Raw genomic sequence first — 16,582 nt, 5'->3', positions numbered from 1 at the left:
CTTTTACTACAATCAGAAAGAGGCAAAAGCAGCTTGGTTAAAGTGCATGTAAAACCAAAACCAAAACTTGCTAGAGCAAAGATTCAGACCCCTCTCAGGTTTTTTTTTTGTGTCTGTGTCACATTGTGGAGATTGCCCTTCACTTTCCATCCCAGAGACACAACAGAAAGTGAGAACAAATCTCTTCAAAGCAAGGGGAATGTTATCTTAGACAGTTGTCAAAGGAATACGTGTTTCTCATTTTTGTGACATTTCTAACATTTTGTGTTACCCAGCACCTTCTGTAACGGAGGCAATGGTCACCAGGACAAATTGAAAGGGAGAAACTTCCCAGAGACAGCAATAAAAACCGGACAGGAGTTTTTACGCCTACTCACTGCAGACTGTTTGCACTACATTTGCTAGCATATTAGTGATAGAACAGCTATCTAGAGAACGCTGTGTATCAATTCTAAAAAGAGGTTAATAAAAAACAGGGTATGTGGCAGGCAGAACCTTTTATTTGCTGTCCATTAAGCCCAGCTGCTACTTGATTTTCAACAGTGGCTCTTACGTGTTTCGGTTGCAGTGCCACCAAGTACTAAGTCATGTTTTGTGACGGGGATCAAATACTTATTTCCCTCATGAACATGCAAATCAGTGCATCATTTGTTAGACATGCATTTCTTTTGAATTTTGTGTTGCTATTCTGTCTCTCAGTGTTACAATACACCTACCATTCGATTTGTAGACTGATCATTTCTTTGTGAGTGGGCAAACATTCAAAATCAGCAGGGGATCAAATACTTATTTCCTTCACTGTATACTCATTTGGGATCTTTTATGTCTAAGGATACTGCCAAGTACCAAATGTCCCTGTTTCAGATGGCATATGACACTTTTTTTTGTTTAGGTTTTCACAGTTTCTCAGCCAAATATACTCTGATCAATTATATGGACTCAGCTATATTATTTTGCACTTATTCCTGTGTACAGTCTGCGATTAGGTCTCTGATTTCGATCAGCAGGCAATTGATAACTTACCATTTGTCTATGTAATATACTTCTTTTGTGTATGCTATACTGTAAAGACCTTGTCTTATTTCTTCTTTTTGCTGAATATATACAATATATGGAAAGTGAAGGTGCATAGTTGCAAGCAGGGGTGGACTGACAACTCATGGGGCCCCCGGGCAATAGGGGATCATTGGGCCCCTGTATCCTTGCCCAAACTCAAAAAAGCCTATGAAAAAGGTACCAGGGACATCTCATGGGGCCCCCTACTGACCCCGGGCCCTCGGGCAGTGCCCGAGTTTCCAAATGGTCAGTCCGCCCCTGGTTGCAAGCTTTGTCCACATTAATGCTCTTATTTTATGCCCATTTCAATACTAATAATAACTATTCCTTAATAAAAAAAAGAAAATCTTTTGCCACTATTCTCAATTGTTCTGTTTTCATTAGAAATAGTAAAAGTTTGTTTCAGTCTGCAAGTAAAATGAAAAGAATGGTATAGCCAAATCTTTTTTGGCCATACTTCTCCAGTAGGCCACAGGTATGCACTTCTATGACCCAGAATAAACTGAAGCCTGATGTCGGCTGATGTCATAGAGCCTCTCCAAGCTCTGGAATGAACCCGACAATGTCTGGATCCACCCAGATGCTGGCTCACCCCCTCAGTACCCATTAGATGCTGGGAGGCAAAGTTGGGCATTTAGGCCATGTGACCGCTGTGATTGGTGATGAGCTTGCCGATTACCACTAGCTACCGTGTTTGGAGCGTGCAGGGAGTGTGCTCTCAGCACAGTAAGTTGTTTATACAGGGCTGCACATATGTGGCCACTCAGAGTTAAGCCCCACCCACCAAGAGGCCCCATATGCTGTATGCTTACGGCGGGAAGAGGTTAATGTTGCTGTATTCAGTGGACTGTGATCATTTTGAGGTACTGTAGATGTTGAAGTGGCCAGGTTACCTTGGCAAAACTGTTTCCATTAAACGACTCCTCATTGTGAGGGTGAACCACAGACTGGGGGTGTTTGCAGTGACACCTTCCTGGAGGACCAGGAACGCCTCTCTCTCCTTTTGGTCCAACAATTAGCTGAGCTGAAATAGTAATAATGACATTCATGGGAATTCAACAAAACACTTATGACACTTTTATGTTGCTCTTTAAAATGGGCTGCACCAGATAAAATAAATCTCTGCCACCAATTTAGGTAGCTTTACCAAAATGTGCGGCAGATTCAGGTAGTTCTTAAAGGGTTACTAATCCCAGGACCCTGCATTCACTATATCTGGTCTCCCACAGTACACAGAACATGGAAATGCAATTATTTTAGTAAATATAAACTGCTAAATACTTATTTTCATCAGCAGTTGAGCAGTCTTGTGACTTCAGCAGAGCACTGGTTAAAGCTTGTAGGAGGAATTTTCTTTTCTGCTTTAGGAGGATGCAGAACCCTTGACCTCTGTCTGGACAGTGCTGATTGACCCTGTGCTGATCACATGCACTCTCCCAAGAAAGAAAAAACCTCTCTAGCAAAACACACTAAACTGAGCATGTGGCTACGGGTTCAGTCGGTCATATCAGGTGGACATTTGAACAAGAGGAGGGGGAGAGAAGACAGGATCAAACAGCCTTTTTACACAATGCAGAGGATTAACCCCTTAGGTTCCACAATGAGTATAACAAGCATGCTTTACTGCATTAACAGACTAATTTTACTGCTGAGGGTTTAGTAACACTTTAAATAATTACTTTTACAAAGTGGGGCTATGGCTGCACTAAATCTAAAAAAGAATTACCTACAAATCATAGACAGCAAAACTGGAAGTAGTCAAAGGATAAGTTCACCCTTGGGAACATGTTACATGTTCCACCTGTTTTTAGGATTTTTTTGTTACATGTTCCACCTGTTTTTAGGATTTTTTTGTTACATGTTCCACCTGTTTTTAGGATTTTTTTTGTTACATGTTTCACCTGTTTTTAACATGTTCCCATTCCTGCAGCCGCTGCCTCCAGTGATAGCAAGCAGGGGATCTTCTCCCTCTGCTCTCTGTCACTATTTAAAAAAATTAAATTGCGGCCGTGCGGGGCTCCACCCGCCTGGCAGTATCATTCAGTCACCTCTCTCTGCTCACAGTGGTGGTGAGAGCTTAGATCCCTTAGAGCCGGCAGGGGACAGGTGCAGCATTGGACCAAAGCTGCATCCACATAGGTAAGTATAATTTTAAAAAAAATGTTTCCCATACTTCTCTTTTAATACATGCACATTTTTACCTGCAAGCTGAGGAACTAGCTCCCCATCAAGTTCACTCTCTCCTTGTGACTGACAGCAGGCAGTGGGCAGATCCCTGTTGGCTAAGAAATCCTCCCATCCCACATGGAAGAAAGATATATTTGAAATATATTTTAAAAATATTCTTCCCAAATATATTTCCATATATTTGAAATGCTCCAATTTTGGCCATATTCAACATATTTCAAAATATATTTCAATAGATTGTAAGCTCCAAGGAGCAGGGCCCTCCTTTCCCTCTTGTATTGAACTGTATTGTTGCTTTATTGTCTCCTGTTATATTGTAAAGCGCTGAGCAAACTGTTGGCGCTATATAAATCCTGTATAATAATAATAAATACAGATATATATATATATATATATATATATATATATATATATATATATATATATATACTGCATGTTGAAATGCATTTTTATTACAAAATATATGAAAAATATTTTTAAAAATACATTTCAAATATACTGTATGTCTTTAAAACTACAAATCTACATTTTTGCAATACATTTACAAATATATTTAAAAATATATGTTGAAATGACTTTACGTTACAAAAAAAATTACGGAAGAATATTTTTAAAAATATATATTTTTTTAATAAATTCTTCAGAATTTTTTTTAACATATGAAAAAAGTCATTTTAACATATAGTTTTACATATATTTGTTTTTGTTTTATTAATATATTTTGAATATGGCCAAAATTGTAGCATTTCAAATATATGGCAATATGATAGGGAAAAATATTTTTAAAATATATTTCAAATATATTTTTCTTCCATATGGGACTGTCTGCTGTCAATCACAAGGAGAGCAGACCTGATGAGGAACTGGTGTCTCTGAATTCCCATCAGGCTCCACCCACCCATCTACAAAGCTTTTCAACCATTGTGCTGTTTGTGTGACAGCTACAGCGGCAGGAAGGAGCTTAGCTGTACTGAGGACAGAGTATTGTATCATTGTGTAAATTACCATAAATTACCCTCAGTTGATGAGAATAGAATGATGGAATTAGTGACAATTAACTATAAATGGGAGAACCTCCTATTTGCCTTTGACTCCTAAAGGCACAGGCCTACTGTACCTTATGATACAATCAGCCCTACCTATAGGTTTGTTTTGCTGTTTGTGTGTGCGTCATAACAATGGCCACAGAAGCAGTCAAACTGATAAGCTGTCAGGAGGATGGAAGAAGAGATGCTGCTATGCTTAGGGCCCATTCACACCAGAGGGTGTGCTATATCCTCTGTATACCATGCATCAATTAGCGTGCGTTGTGTAAGGGTGGTGTGGTGCTTGGTTACAATGCATTACACTGTTTACCGTTTTTGTTTTTTTTATTTTATTGAAATTTCACAAGATGATATTCAACTTCATGCAGAAAAGTGTGTTCAGATGCAGTGTAGTGCATAGCCATTTATCTGCATAAAAATGCATCCCACCCTACTTTTCTTCACCAAAAATCCCAATACAGCACATTGGTGTGGACTGAAACATTAGGGCATAAGGAAAACTGCCTTTGTATTCTTGTTGGGACTTTGCTGAGCCCTTACGCTACCATCTATCACCATACAGGGCAAATGTAATTACTAGAGGATTTCACCTATAGAAAGAGCATGATCTGGAAAAAAAACTTAATAAGATTCAGTTTTTTAAAATGTAAATATGGCCAATTTTCATTTTGGACAGTATAAGATAAGGTCAAAACCCTTATCGGGTTATTTATTTATTTTTTGCTCTATGTCTGCTGGGGAGATTTCCTTTCACTTCCTGTCTGGTAGATGCAACAGAAAATAAGAGGAGTCTCCCCAAGGTAAGGGGAAGTCCCGTCTTAGACAGCTGTCACCAGATCATTTGCTCCCACTGGAAGATTTACTTTCAGCTCCTGCTACCAATGCTAAATCTGAACTCCAGGTACCATCTGCTTGGACCAATGTAAGTATGCATATCTCATACCTGATGGACTGCAGTATTCTGTATCCTGTTGGATCGGATCCCCCTCATTACACTGACCAAAGGGGGTAATTGGCTTGGCACAACCACTGTTCATATAACACCTTCCCCAACTTCCCCAGAAACCCATGTGGTATGAGATATGGTACTTAAATTGTGCCAAACTGAATGAAAGCAAGTATGCAATAAAGATCATACCTAGAGTTCAACTTTAAAATTCAGGATTTCCCTTTTATTTCTGTCCAGTCGACAATGATTCCCAGGACAAATAGAGCGGTGAATATCCCCAAAGTGGAAACAGACAACAGTAAACACTTGGCAGAGGGTTTACTTCTCCCTTTCTCTATAATGCTAGAAAAAAGGTATTCGCTTTAAATACACTTTAATTATTTAGTTATTCATTAGTAAAGTGAACCTGTACTGATGTTAAAGTAAGCAAACTAATGCAACAGAAGTGTAACCACCAAGAGGTGCTTGCACATACCTCTTGTTAGTTACTGCAGCAGCAGGGGCGGACTGACAACTCATGGGGCCCCCGGGCAATAGGGGATCGTGGGGCCCCTGTGTCCTAGCCCACAATCAAACCACACCCAAAAAAGCCTATGAAAAGGTACCAGGGGCATCTCATGGGGCCCCCTACTCACCCAGGGCCCTCGGGCAGTGCCCGGGTTCCCAAATGGTCAGTCTGCCCCTGTGCAGCAGTGATTCCCAGTGTGTGCGACATTTACCAATGATGGTAGTCAACACCTTAGTAGAGGTGGGACAATACAGTGTTAGGAATTGTTATGAAAGCAGAAAAGATAGAGAAGGATAGAAAGGGAGAGGGGGGCAAATGGCTTACTTCTTACTTGATGTCTGTATTATCATTATAAAATTCACTGAGTTTCAGAGCTCCACAACACAATAGCATGTGCAGGCATCTCTGGGCTGTTCAGTTTTTGAAACCTTTTTACAGATTCACCTTGAAGTATTACATTATATAAAGACTTGCTTACTACAAAATACAAGAACTGGACTCTGTGTGCAGATTCTGATTTCCATGTGTTATAGATATGCTGAAACATACAAAAAGACCTGACTGGTGGCTGTGGTCAACGTTATTATGTTCCTTCATCTGCAGACTTTAGTCTGACTGCATTGTCATCTTTTTTTAAATTAACTAAACAGTACTATATTCTTAGTACTGGCTCTATAAAAGTTTGTTATATGTATTCTTATTACCTGGTCCTGGGGGTCCAGCTGGGCCAATAGCACCAGGTCTACCAGGAGGGCCCATGAGTCCCATAGCACCAGTGACACCCTTGTCTCCCTGTAAACAAACACATATATAAATTATTAAACTAGCATTAGTGCTGTCATTTAAGACACTATAAAAGAAACAACCATAATATAGTACCATGTGAAATATAGATAGACAAGATAAAAACAAACACTTTTTAAAGTTGTTTTAATATATCTGTATAATGTCAATATTGAAACTATACCCCTGTACCTCTCTTGCACCTCTTATTTTTAAACTTCCCCATATATGTACCTTGAATCAAGGAGTCTTTTGGTCGTCAATGCTGGGAAGTCTTCCATACTGCAGAGAGCACCAGTATGATGAAATGACTTAAGTGCTGCTGTCTAAAGTATTCTACAGTAAGCTCAGGCCAGTGTTGTGACAGAACCCTAGGGGGGTGTTAATGACAGCCCGGGCTTACAAAAATTTGGTTGAATGATAGCAGCCGACATTCAGCCTGGGAGAGGTCCGCGGCTGGACATTTGACATCATTAGTCTTTGGGAGACAACACTGAAGAGAAGTATTACAGCGAGAACATTTTTCATATGTAAGCCTGCTTAATTCTGATTTATTTTTCAGATGAATAAGTAACCATAGTCATATTACAGAACACAAATGTAAGAGCTGTGAGTACCTTTTATGTCAGCTACACGAATCATAAAAAAAACATACCAAACTACCAATTGCAATGAACACTGCTTTTGATCACTTACTATGGTACCTGGTAAATAAATAAATTATTCACACATAAGAAAAAAACCTACATAATGACAGTTTAGACGTTAGACATCAAATGAATTTCATAGTTTCATAGTTGGTAAAGTTGAATAAAGACACATCCAGTTCAACCTGTGTGGGTGTTCATGTCAAATGCCATTTCCCATATCTCTGTATACTGTGTTTGCTAATATTCCTATCTAAGAGTATTTTGAAACTATCTGTACTTCCTGCTGACACACTAATTGTGGAAGGGAGTTCCACATCCTTACCACCCTGACAGTGAAAAACTCCCTACATAGTTTAAGGCTAAACCACTTCTCCAATTTCATTGAGTGGCTGCGTGTCTTCACACTCCCTAAGACTGAATAACTTACTTCCTATGCTAGAATCACCCTTAAGATATTTGTTTATCTCTATCTCCTCTCAAGCGTTTCTTCTCTATGGAGAATAAGTTTATTGCTTGTAGCCATTCCTCGTAACTGAGGTCTTCCAATCCACTTATTAACTTGGTCACCTTTCCCTGGACTCTCTATTTCCAGCGTATCCTTCCTGTGGGTTGGTGACCAGAATTGGACGACATACTCAAGATGCGGCTTAACCGGAGTTTTATAAAGTGGCAGAATTATAGTTTTATCTCTTAACCGTTTCAATACCGTGCAATTTTACACCTTCCTGCCCAGGCCATTTTTCAGGTTTCAGCGCTCTCACACTTTGAATGACAATTGCGCGGTCATACAACACTGTACCCAAACTAAAATTTTATCATTTTCTTCACACAACTAGAGCTTTCTTTTGGTGGTATTTAATCACCGCTGGGGTTTTTATTTTTTGCTAAATTAACAAAAAAAGACCACAAATTTTGAAAAAAAAAACACATTTTTCTTTGTTTCTGTTATAAAAGTTTACAAATAAATAATTGTTCTTCATAAATTTAGGCCGAGATGTATTCTGCTACATGTCTTTGGTGAAAATAACCCAAATTAGGATGTATTATTTAGTTTGTAGGAAAGTTATAGAGTTCACAAACTATGGGATATATCTGAATATTGATCAATCCTGAAGTACTGACGGCCAATCTAATTTCTTGAGGTCCAAGAATGTCAGAATAGTACAGATATGCCCAAATGACCCTTTTTGCAGAGTAGACAGTCCGACGTACTTCATAAGAGGCATGGCGAGTTTTTTGAAGTTGTATTTTTTTGTCATAATTTTTCCGAAAATGAAAAAATGAAAAAAATTATTTTCACTATTTTTTTTTTACATACTGTCACCAGTGCAGTACAGCGTCATCATATAACTGGCATGGCGGTGATCAGGGACACTGACTGGTGACAGTATGAAAAAAAAATATATATATATATATTTTTTTAATTTTTTTAAATTTTTTTATTATATTTAATTTTTTATTACATTTTTTTTTATTTTTTTTAAGATTTTTTTTCATATTTTACTATGACCAAAATAGTACAATGTTACCATAGTAACATTGTACTACTTTGGGGAAGTGATCAGTATTTTTTTTTTTTTTTACACAATTTGCTTATAGCAAAGAATTACTTTGCTATAAGCAAGCATTTAGCTGAATGAAATCGATTCATTCAGCTTTTTTTTTTTTTTTTTTTGTGCTTAGCTGTGATTTGGTCACAGCTAATCACATGACATGTGCATGTGATTAGCTGTGACCATTCACAGCTAGGCACTAGTATACAATGGATGGCATCATGAATGAAGCCATCCATTGTATGCAACTGTCATGTGACCTGCTGTGATTGGTCACAGCAGGTCACATGGTACCTGCAACGGGAGCCGGTACTCGGATCTGTCATCGGCCGTGTCCGAGGTGCACGGCCGGTGACAGATTGCACTGCTGCGCCGCTCTGCAATAGCGCAAACGGCGCATGTGCAGGAGCACGCCAAATGGCGTGCTCCCGGAATGAAGAGACACTTTTGAAGCCGCCAAACGGCCATTGGCCGGGCGGCTAATGGTTAAGTAAATTCCCTTTTTATGCACTGCATGCTATTGCCGAGTCTGTCATCTACTAGGCCCCCCCAGATCTTTTTCCATCCTGGATTCCCCCAAATGTGCTCCCCGTAGTGAGTGACTTGCATTCATATTTTTAGCCCCCAAGTGCATTAATTTACATTTCTCAACATTAAACCTAGTTTGCCAAGTAGTTGCCCACCCCTCTATTTTATTGAGGCCTTCTTGTAAAGTTTCAATAACCTGCAGTGAAGTTATTGCCCTGCTTACCTTCATATCAGCAAACACTGAGACTGAACTATTTATAACAACCTCTATATCATTTACAGTTGCCAGAAAAAGTATGTGAACCCCTTGGGATTATGTGGAGTTTTGCATGAATTGGGCATAAAATGTGCTCTGAACGTCATCTAAGTAACAACAATAGAAGAACACAGTCTGCTGAACATAATACTACACAAATATTAGATGTTGCCATGGTTTAATTGCACATAACATGTAAACATTCACAGTGCAGGGAGGAAAAAGTATGTGAACCTTTGGACTTAATAACTGGTTGACCCTCCTTTGGCAGCAATAACCTCAACCAAATGTTTCCTGTAGTTGCAGATCAGACCTGCACAACGATCTGGAGTGATTTTGGACCACTCCTCTTCACAAAACTGTTTCAGCGTAGCAATATTCTTGGGATGTCTGGTGTGAATCGCTCTCTTAAGGTCATGCCACAGCATTTCAATCGGGTTGAGGTCAGGACTCTGACTGGGCCACTCCAGAAGGCGTATTCTGTGCTGTTGCAGCCATTGTTTTGTTGAATTACTTGCATGCTTTGGGTCATTGTCCTGTTGCATCACCCATCCTCTGCGGAGCTTCAGTTGGCGGACAGATGGTCGTACGTTTTCCTGCAAAATGTCTTGTTAAACTCTGGAATTCATCTTCCCATCAATGACAACAATCCGTCCAGGCCCTGAGGCAGCAAAGCAGCCCCAAACCATGATGCTCCCTCCGCCATGTTTTACAGTGGGGATGAGGTTTTGATGTTGGTGTGCTGTGTATTTTTTTCTACACACATAGTGTTGTGTGTTCTTCCCAAACAACTCAATCTTGGTTTCATCTGTCCACAGTATATTTTGCCAGTGCTTCTTGAAACCGGTAAACCCAAAACTGGTGTGTGTTTTTTAAGGGCAGGACAGCTGTCAGCAACACATCCAATATCATCACACTGATTGGAGTCAAGGTTGGCTCACTCCTAGCTCCAATTAGATCTGGGAGAAGTCATTAAGCTAGGGCCTCACATACTTTTTCCTCCCTGCACTGTGAATGTTTACATGTTATGTGCAATTAAACCATGGCAACATCTAATGTTTGTGTAGTATTATGTTCAGCAGACTGTGTTCTTCTATTGTTGTGACTTAGATGACGTTCAGAGCACATTTTATGCCCAATTCATGCAAAACTCCACGTAATCCCAAGGGGTTCACATACTTTTTCTTGCAACTGTAGTAGGCCTTTGAAAATATGATTTGGCATGACAACACTTTTCACAACACTACACATTGAAGATTATAGCTTAGTGTATATATTAATGCAATTAGAATGGGTTGTGATCAAATACTTTTTCTTGCAACTATATAATTAAATTAAACAGAATCAGTCCCAGGGCAGACCAGTCTGAGTACTTGCTATATATCACCACCCTTTGGACACGCCCCTGTAACCAGTTTTCTATCCAGGTACACACCTTGTGGTCCATGCCAACAGACCTCAATTCATAAATTAAGCATTTATCTAGAACTCTATGGAATGCTCTTGCAAAATCCAGATATACCACCTCCACAGGCTTTCTCTTATCTAGATGACAGCTCACTTCTTTTGTAGAATGTTACCAGATTACTTTTAATAATACTGTTTTCATCAGTGAATTTTTGGATAAAGTCCCTTATCTTCCCCTCCAACATTTTCCATGCTATCGATGTTAGACTAACTGGTCTGTAGTTTCCAGGTATATATCTCTGCCCTTTTTAAAATATTGGTACCATGTTGGCCTTTTGCCAATCAGCTGGTACTATTCCCGTCATTACACTGTCCATAAAAATTAGAAATTGTGGTCAGGCTATAACCTGGCTGAAACTTGACTTCTTTGAGGACTCTTGGGTGTAAGCCATCTGGTCCTGGAGATTTATTTGTGTTAAGCTTTTAAAGTCTTTTTTAAATACCAGCTTCTGTTAGCCACAAGGGTACATTCTGTGAAGCATTACTAATGATACATTCTTGGTTACTATACCCCCCTCTTTACTATGTAAAATTGGAGAAGAATGCATTTAGTACAGTTCTCTATTCCTTATCATTTGTAGCCAACTTCCCCTGATCATCCTTTATGGGGACAATGTGCTTTGACCTTGCTTTTTTACTGTTAATACATTTTTTAAAATGTAGGAGGTTTTTTTGTACTCTTTTACGCTATGTGTCTTATGCTCTATTTTAGCTGCCCTCATTGCATTCTTACATTTCTTATTGCATTCTTTGTAGTGTTGGAATGCCGACAATGACCCCTCTGCTTTACCTTTTTAAAAGGCCATTTTTTTCTCTTTAAAATATCTTTTTATGTTAAACACCCATTTTAACCTTCGCTCTTTTTATATTTGTTTCCCATTGGAATACACTGGAGAATACCTTTATTTGAAATGTTACTAAAGTACTCCCATTTTTCCTCAATGTTTAATGTTTCTAGAAATTGGTCCCATTTAATATCTTGGAGTATTGAGCGCAGTTTAGAAAAGTTGGCTCTTTTGAAATTTAGTGTTCTTACACTACCCTTGTGTCTCCTGTTCCTATGATTTATGTTGCATGTAATTATCCTGTGATTGCTGGTTCCCAAGTTATCCAGTATTTTCACATCTGCTATCAGATCTGTGTTTTTTGTAATTAATATGTCTAGCAATGCATTATTTCTAATCGGGGCACCTACCAATTGGCACATGAAGCTTTCCTGCAAGACATTTAGGGAATTAAGAGCCTTTTCAGTGAGCTGTTCTTTCTGCCCAGTCAATATCTGGATAGTTGAAGTCCCCCATTATGATGACATTGCCTTGGCTCACTGCCATTTCTAACTGCGATAGGATATCCAATTCCTCCTCATTCTTCAGGTTAGGGGGGCTGTAACATATCCCCACTATTAGGTTCCTATTTGTTCCTTTCCTTTGAAGTTCCACCCACAGGGATTCCACCTCCCCCCTTGCCCCATTAGCAATGTCATCCCTGATGTTTACCAGTAAATCATTCTTGATATACAGGCACACCCCTCCTCTTCTTCTACCCTCCCTGTCCCTCCCAGCGGTGTCACTAGGGGGGGGGGGGTGTGGACCACACCCAGATGACAACCAGAATCCTCCATCGGATTGCTTTTGCCGCTCGCCATCACTAACACAGCAGAGTGGAGAGCAGGAGGCAGAAAACTTTGCTGAAAAGAGGATGGGAGCTGCCAGAGTTAACTTTCCAAATTAATCAGCTGTTGATTGGTTCCTAAGTGGTCCTAGCAACCAATTGCCAGCTTGATAATATGAAAAATTAACTCCAGCAGCTTCCGCAGTATTTCTGAGAACACCACTTTGAAGATCCTTCTCTTCAATATAGCTCCTAAGTCCCTGAAATAATTTTTTAGGATGCTGCACCTTCCTCTAACTTTGTTATTGGTACCAATGTGTACCATGACAGCTTTTGAGGGAGGAAATTTCTAAAATAGGTTGTAGGATGTAGCACCTTCTTGATTTACAGCAGATTTAGGAGTGATATTTATACACCTTTGGTATATACTAGCATGTATACTGGGACTTAGTTTCCTTACGAGATGGCCTTTCGTTAGTCATAGACAGCAGCTATCCACAATATTACAGCCTCAGCTGATTTTTTTATGTATATGTACTCGAAACAGCCAGATCTGAAATTCTTTTCATTTTACCTTGGTTGCTCTATTTATGCTAAACTAATACCTATAATAGTGACTTTTAACATAAATTACAGGTCAGCTCATAGGGGGAACATAAAAACTGGCTTACTACTGTATAACTGTTTTAATTTGTTCTGTTTGGATTATTGTACTCGACTAACTTGTATTAGTCAAGTCTAATGTACTTAACTCAACTAACATGGGCAGGTAGAAGTTTTTGTGGACTGCTAAGTTATAGGATGAAAATACCAAAGGAAGCATGAACTTAAAATACTACCCTGAACCTATAACATCACACAGTATTTTGTGCTGAATTAACACAGACAACACATACAGTCAGGTCCATAAATATTGGGACATCGACACAATTCTAACATTTTTGGCTCTATACACCACCACAATGGATTTGAAATGAAACAAACAAGATGTGCTTTAACTGCAGACTGTCAGCTTTAATTTGAGGGTATTTACATCCAAATCAGATGAACGGTGTAGGAATTACAACAGTTTGCATATGTGCCTCCCACTTATTAAGGGACCAAAAGTAATGGGACAATTGGCCTCTCAGCTGTTCCACGGCAAGGTGTGTGTTATTCCCTCATTATCCCAATTACAATGAGCAGATAAAAGGTCCAGAGTTCATTTCAAGTGTGCTATTTGCATTTGGAATCTGTTGCTGTCAACTCTCAAGATAATATCCAAAGAGCTGTCACTATCAGTGAAGCAAGCCATCATTAGGCTGAAAAAACAAAACAAACCCATCAGAGAGATAGCAAAAACATCTACTGTGGCCAAAAGAACTGTTTGGAACATTCTTAAAAAGAAGGAAAGCACCGGTGAGCTCAGCAACACCAAAAGACCCGGAAGACCACGGAAAACAACTGTGGTGGATGACCGAAGAATTCTTTCCCTGGTGAAGAAAACACCCTTCACAACAGTTGGCCAGATCAAAAACACTCTCCAGGAGGTAGGTGTATGTGTGTCAAAGTCAACAATCAAGAGAAGACTTCACCAGAGTGAATACAGAGGGTTCACCACAAGATGTAAACCATTGGTGAGCCTCAAAAACACAAAAACAGGAAGGACAGATTACAGTTTGCCAAACGACATCTAAAAAAGCCTTCACAGTTCTGGACCAACATCCTATGGACAGATGAGACCAAGATCAACTTGTACCAGAGTGATGGGAAGAGAAGACTATGGAGAAGGAAAGGAATTGCTCATGATCCTAAGCATACCACCTCATCAGTGAAGCACGATGGTGGTAGTGTCATGGCGTGGGCATGTATGGCTGCCAATGGAGCTGGTTCTCTTGTATTTATTGATGATGTGACTGCTGACAAAAGCAGCAGGATGAATTCTGAAGCGTTTCGGGCAATATTATCTGCTCATATTCAGCCAAATGCTTCAGAACTCATTGGACGCCGCTTCACAGTGCAGATGGACAATGACCCAAAGCATACTGCAAAAGCAACCAAAGAGTTTTTTAAGGGAAAGAAGTGGAATGTTATGCAATGGCCAAGTCAATCACCTGACCTGAATCCGCTTGAGCATGCATTTCACTTGCTGAAGACAAAACTGAAGGGAAAATGCCCCAAGAACAAGCAGGAACTGAAGACAGTTGCAGTAGAAGCCTGGCAGAGCATCACCAGGGATGAAACCCAGCGTCTGGTGATGTCTATGCATTCCAGACTTCAGGCTGTAATTGACTGCAAAGGATTTGCAACCAAGTATTAAAAAGTGAAAGTTTGATTTATGATTATTATTCTGTCCCATTACTTTTGGTCCCTTAACAAGTGGGAGGCACATATGCAAACTGTTGTAATTCCTACACCGTTCAATTGATTTGGATGTAAATACCCTCAAATTAAAGCTGACAGTCTGCAGTTAAAGCACATCTTGTTCGTTTCATTTAAAATCTATTGTGGTGGTGTATAAAGCCAAAAATGTTAGAATTGTGTAGATGTCCCAATATTTATGGACCTGACTGTATTTAGATAAACTTGACATCTTCATCTTTAGTTGGTATCATTAGCAGAGAATGTTGCAGAGTTCATGATATATACATATATTTTTGTGGATCAAATGAATCATATTACACTCCAGAGAGACTCAACCACTGGCAAACATTGACTTAGTAGCCTTATATGTTAGTACCAAAAGAAGGTTTTTTAAAAGCAATGAAAGAAAAATGTGTACCCTTTGATTAAACTCTCTAAATGAGTTACTTGTGACCGAGTGCAGAAATATACATTATGATGGAGACACAACAAAAATTGCATGACAACTACCTAAGGAAACAGGTGGGGGTGACGGTTATACAGTACAAAATCCTATACTGTCTTATTGAGAGTAGGTGTACATGAGCTACTGTAGATTGGCTGAGCTCCACCAGAACAGTCTGAATGGAAGTCATTTACTGTTTTGTAAAGAACGTTGGAAAGCACCTGTACAAGAACATTGCCCAACTGTACTTTCCATTGTATCCTGCAGAACAATAAATGAAACCCTGTGAATGCTTCTAGAATGCAGCTTGTATGGTTTTATTATCCTACCGTAGTCTAGTCAGGAGTGGCTTTGGCAGTCTTCACATTCCCATGTACCTATAGCTAACCTGGAATAACTCCATAGACCCAGTGTTGGAGAAATTGTTTCCAAAGAATGAATAGTAGATAAGCTAAAGAGAGGATTGCTCAGAGCCCCTCTTGAATGATCAGCTTAAAACATATCTAAGCAAAAACAAGAAAGTTATATTTTGCAGTTTACCAGTCCTTAAATGTAGTGGCTGCATTTTTTTTTTTACTCTTTTTCAGGCTAAGAACTTTTGTACCAGTTGAAAAATATAATGCTCCCTCCACAGATACAGTGGAAAGTAAGCATGGCCACAAAGAGACAGACAAGTGTTGTTCACAAGACTATCAGGTATATAAAGGAAAAAAAGCCTAAAATTAATAAGCTAATGCAGCCACCACAGATAAGGACTGGTGAACTGCAGTATGGTTTTACAGGCTTACATTAAAAAAACTGAAGTGGGCTCCTACCTGCATGCATGAAACTGAGTAAATCACAGTTTCTTTGGTCCAGGTTTGTCTTAACAGACAGTATTCATCAATATTAATTCAGGGTTCTTTTATAATATTTAGAATACTGTCTCCATATCCCTTTAATATGCAGCCAAAACCTTCCAGTTTTCAATAGTCAAACAATTTGAAAGAATTTCAAATTGGGCTAAACTATCAACTTCCCCCAAAACTCTTCCAGAAACCTCCTCTTTTGTTAGCATTTTTCTCAGCTGCATATATAATGTTAGGTTTGAAAATATAACCTTTAAATAAATGAAAAAAAACACTGCTACTGTGTAACTAATATATAAATGTGTATTCTAGTTTGTGCAGCACACCTTAAAGAATAACACATATACTATTA

General features: G+C 39.1%; 1 protein-coding gene across 2 annotated transcripts in view; it reads right to left on the bottom strand.

The window, feature by feature from the left end:
- The window catches only part of COLQ (collagen like tail subunit of asymmetric acetylcholinesterase), a 140,665-nt gene that overhangs the window by 8,487 nt on the left and 115,596 nt on the right, over positions 1–16,582 (bottom strand). For both annotated transcript variants that reach the window (XM_089669871.1, XM_089669872.1), the window contains 2 exons: positions 6,451–6,538; positions 1,950–2,080 (listed from right to left, as the gene is read on the bottom strand). In XM_089669871.1, the coding sequence (XP_089525997.1) occupies positions 1,950–2,080; positions 6,451–6,538 (219 nt within the window). The remainder of the gene's footprint in view (positions 1–1,949; positions 2,081–6,450; positions 6,539–16,582) is intronic.

Source organism: Staurois parvus, unplaced genomic scaffold, assembly GCF_062004578.1.
Source record: "Staurois parvus isolate SC_StPar_1 unplaced genomic scaffold, SC_StPar_1.0 ptg000082l, whole genome shotgun sequence".
Taxonomy (NCBI): domain Eukaryota; kingdom Metazoa; phylum Chordata; class Amphibia; order Anura; family Ranidae; genus Staurois; species Staurois parvus.
The sequence above is the reverse complement of the archived record's forward strand: the minus strand, read 5'-3'. Positions and strand labels throughout refer to the sequence as shown.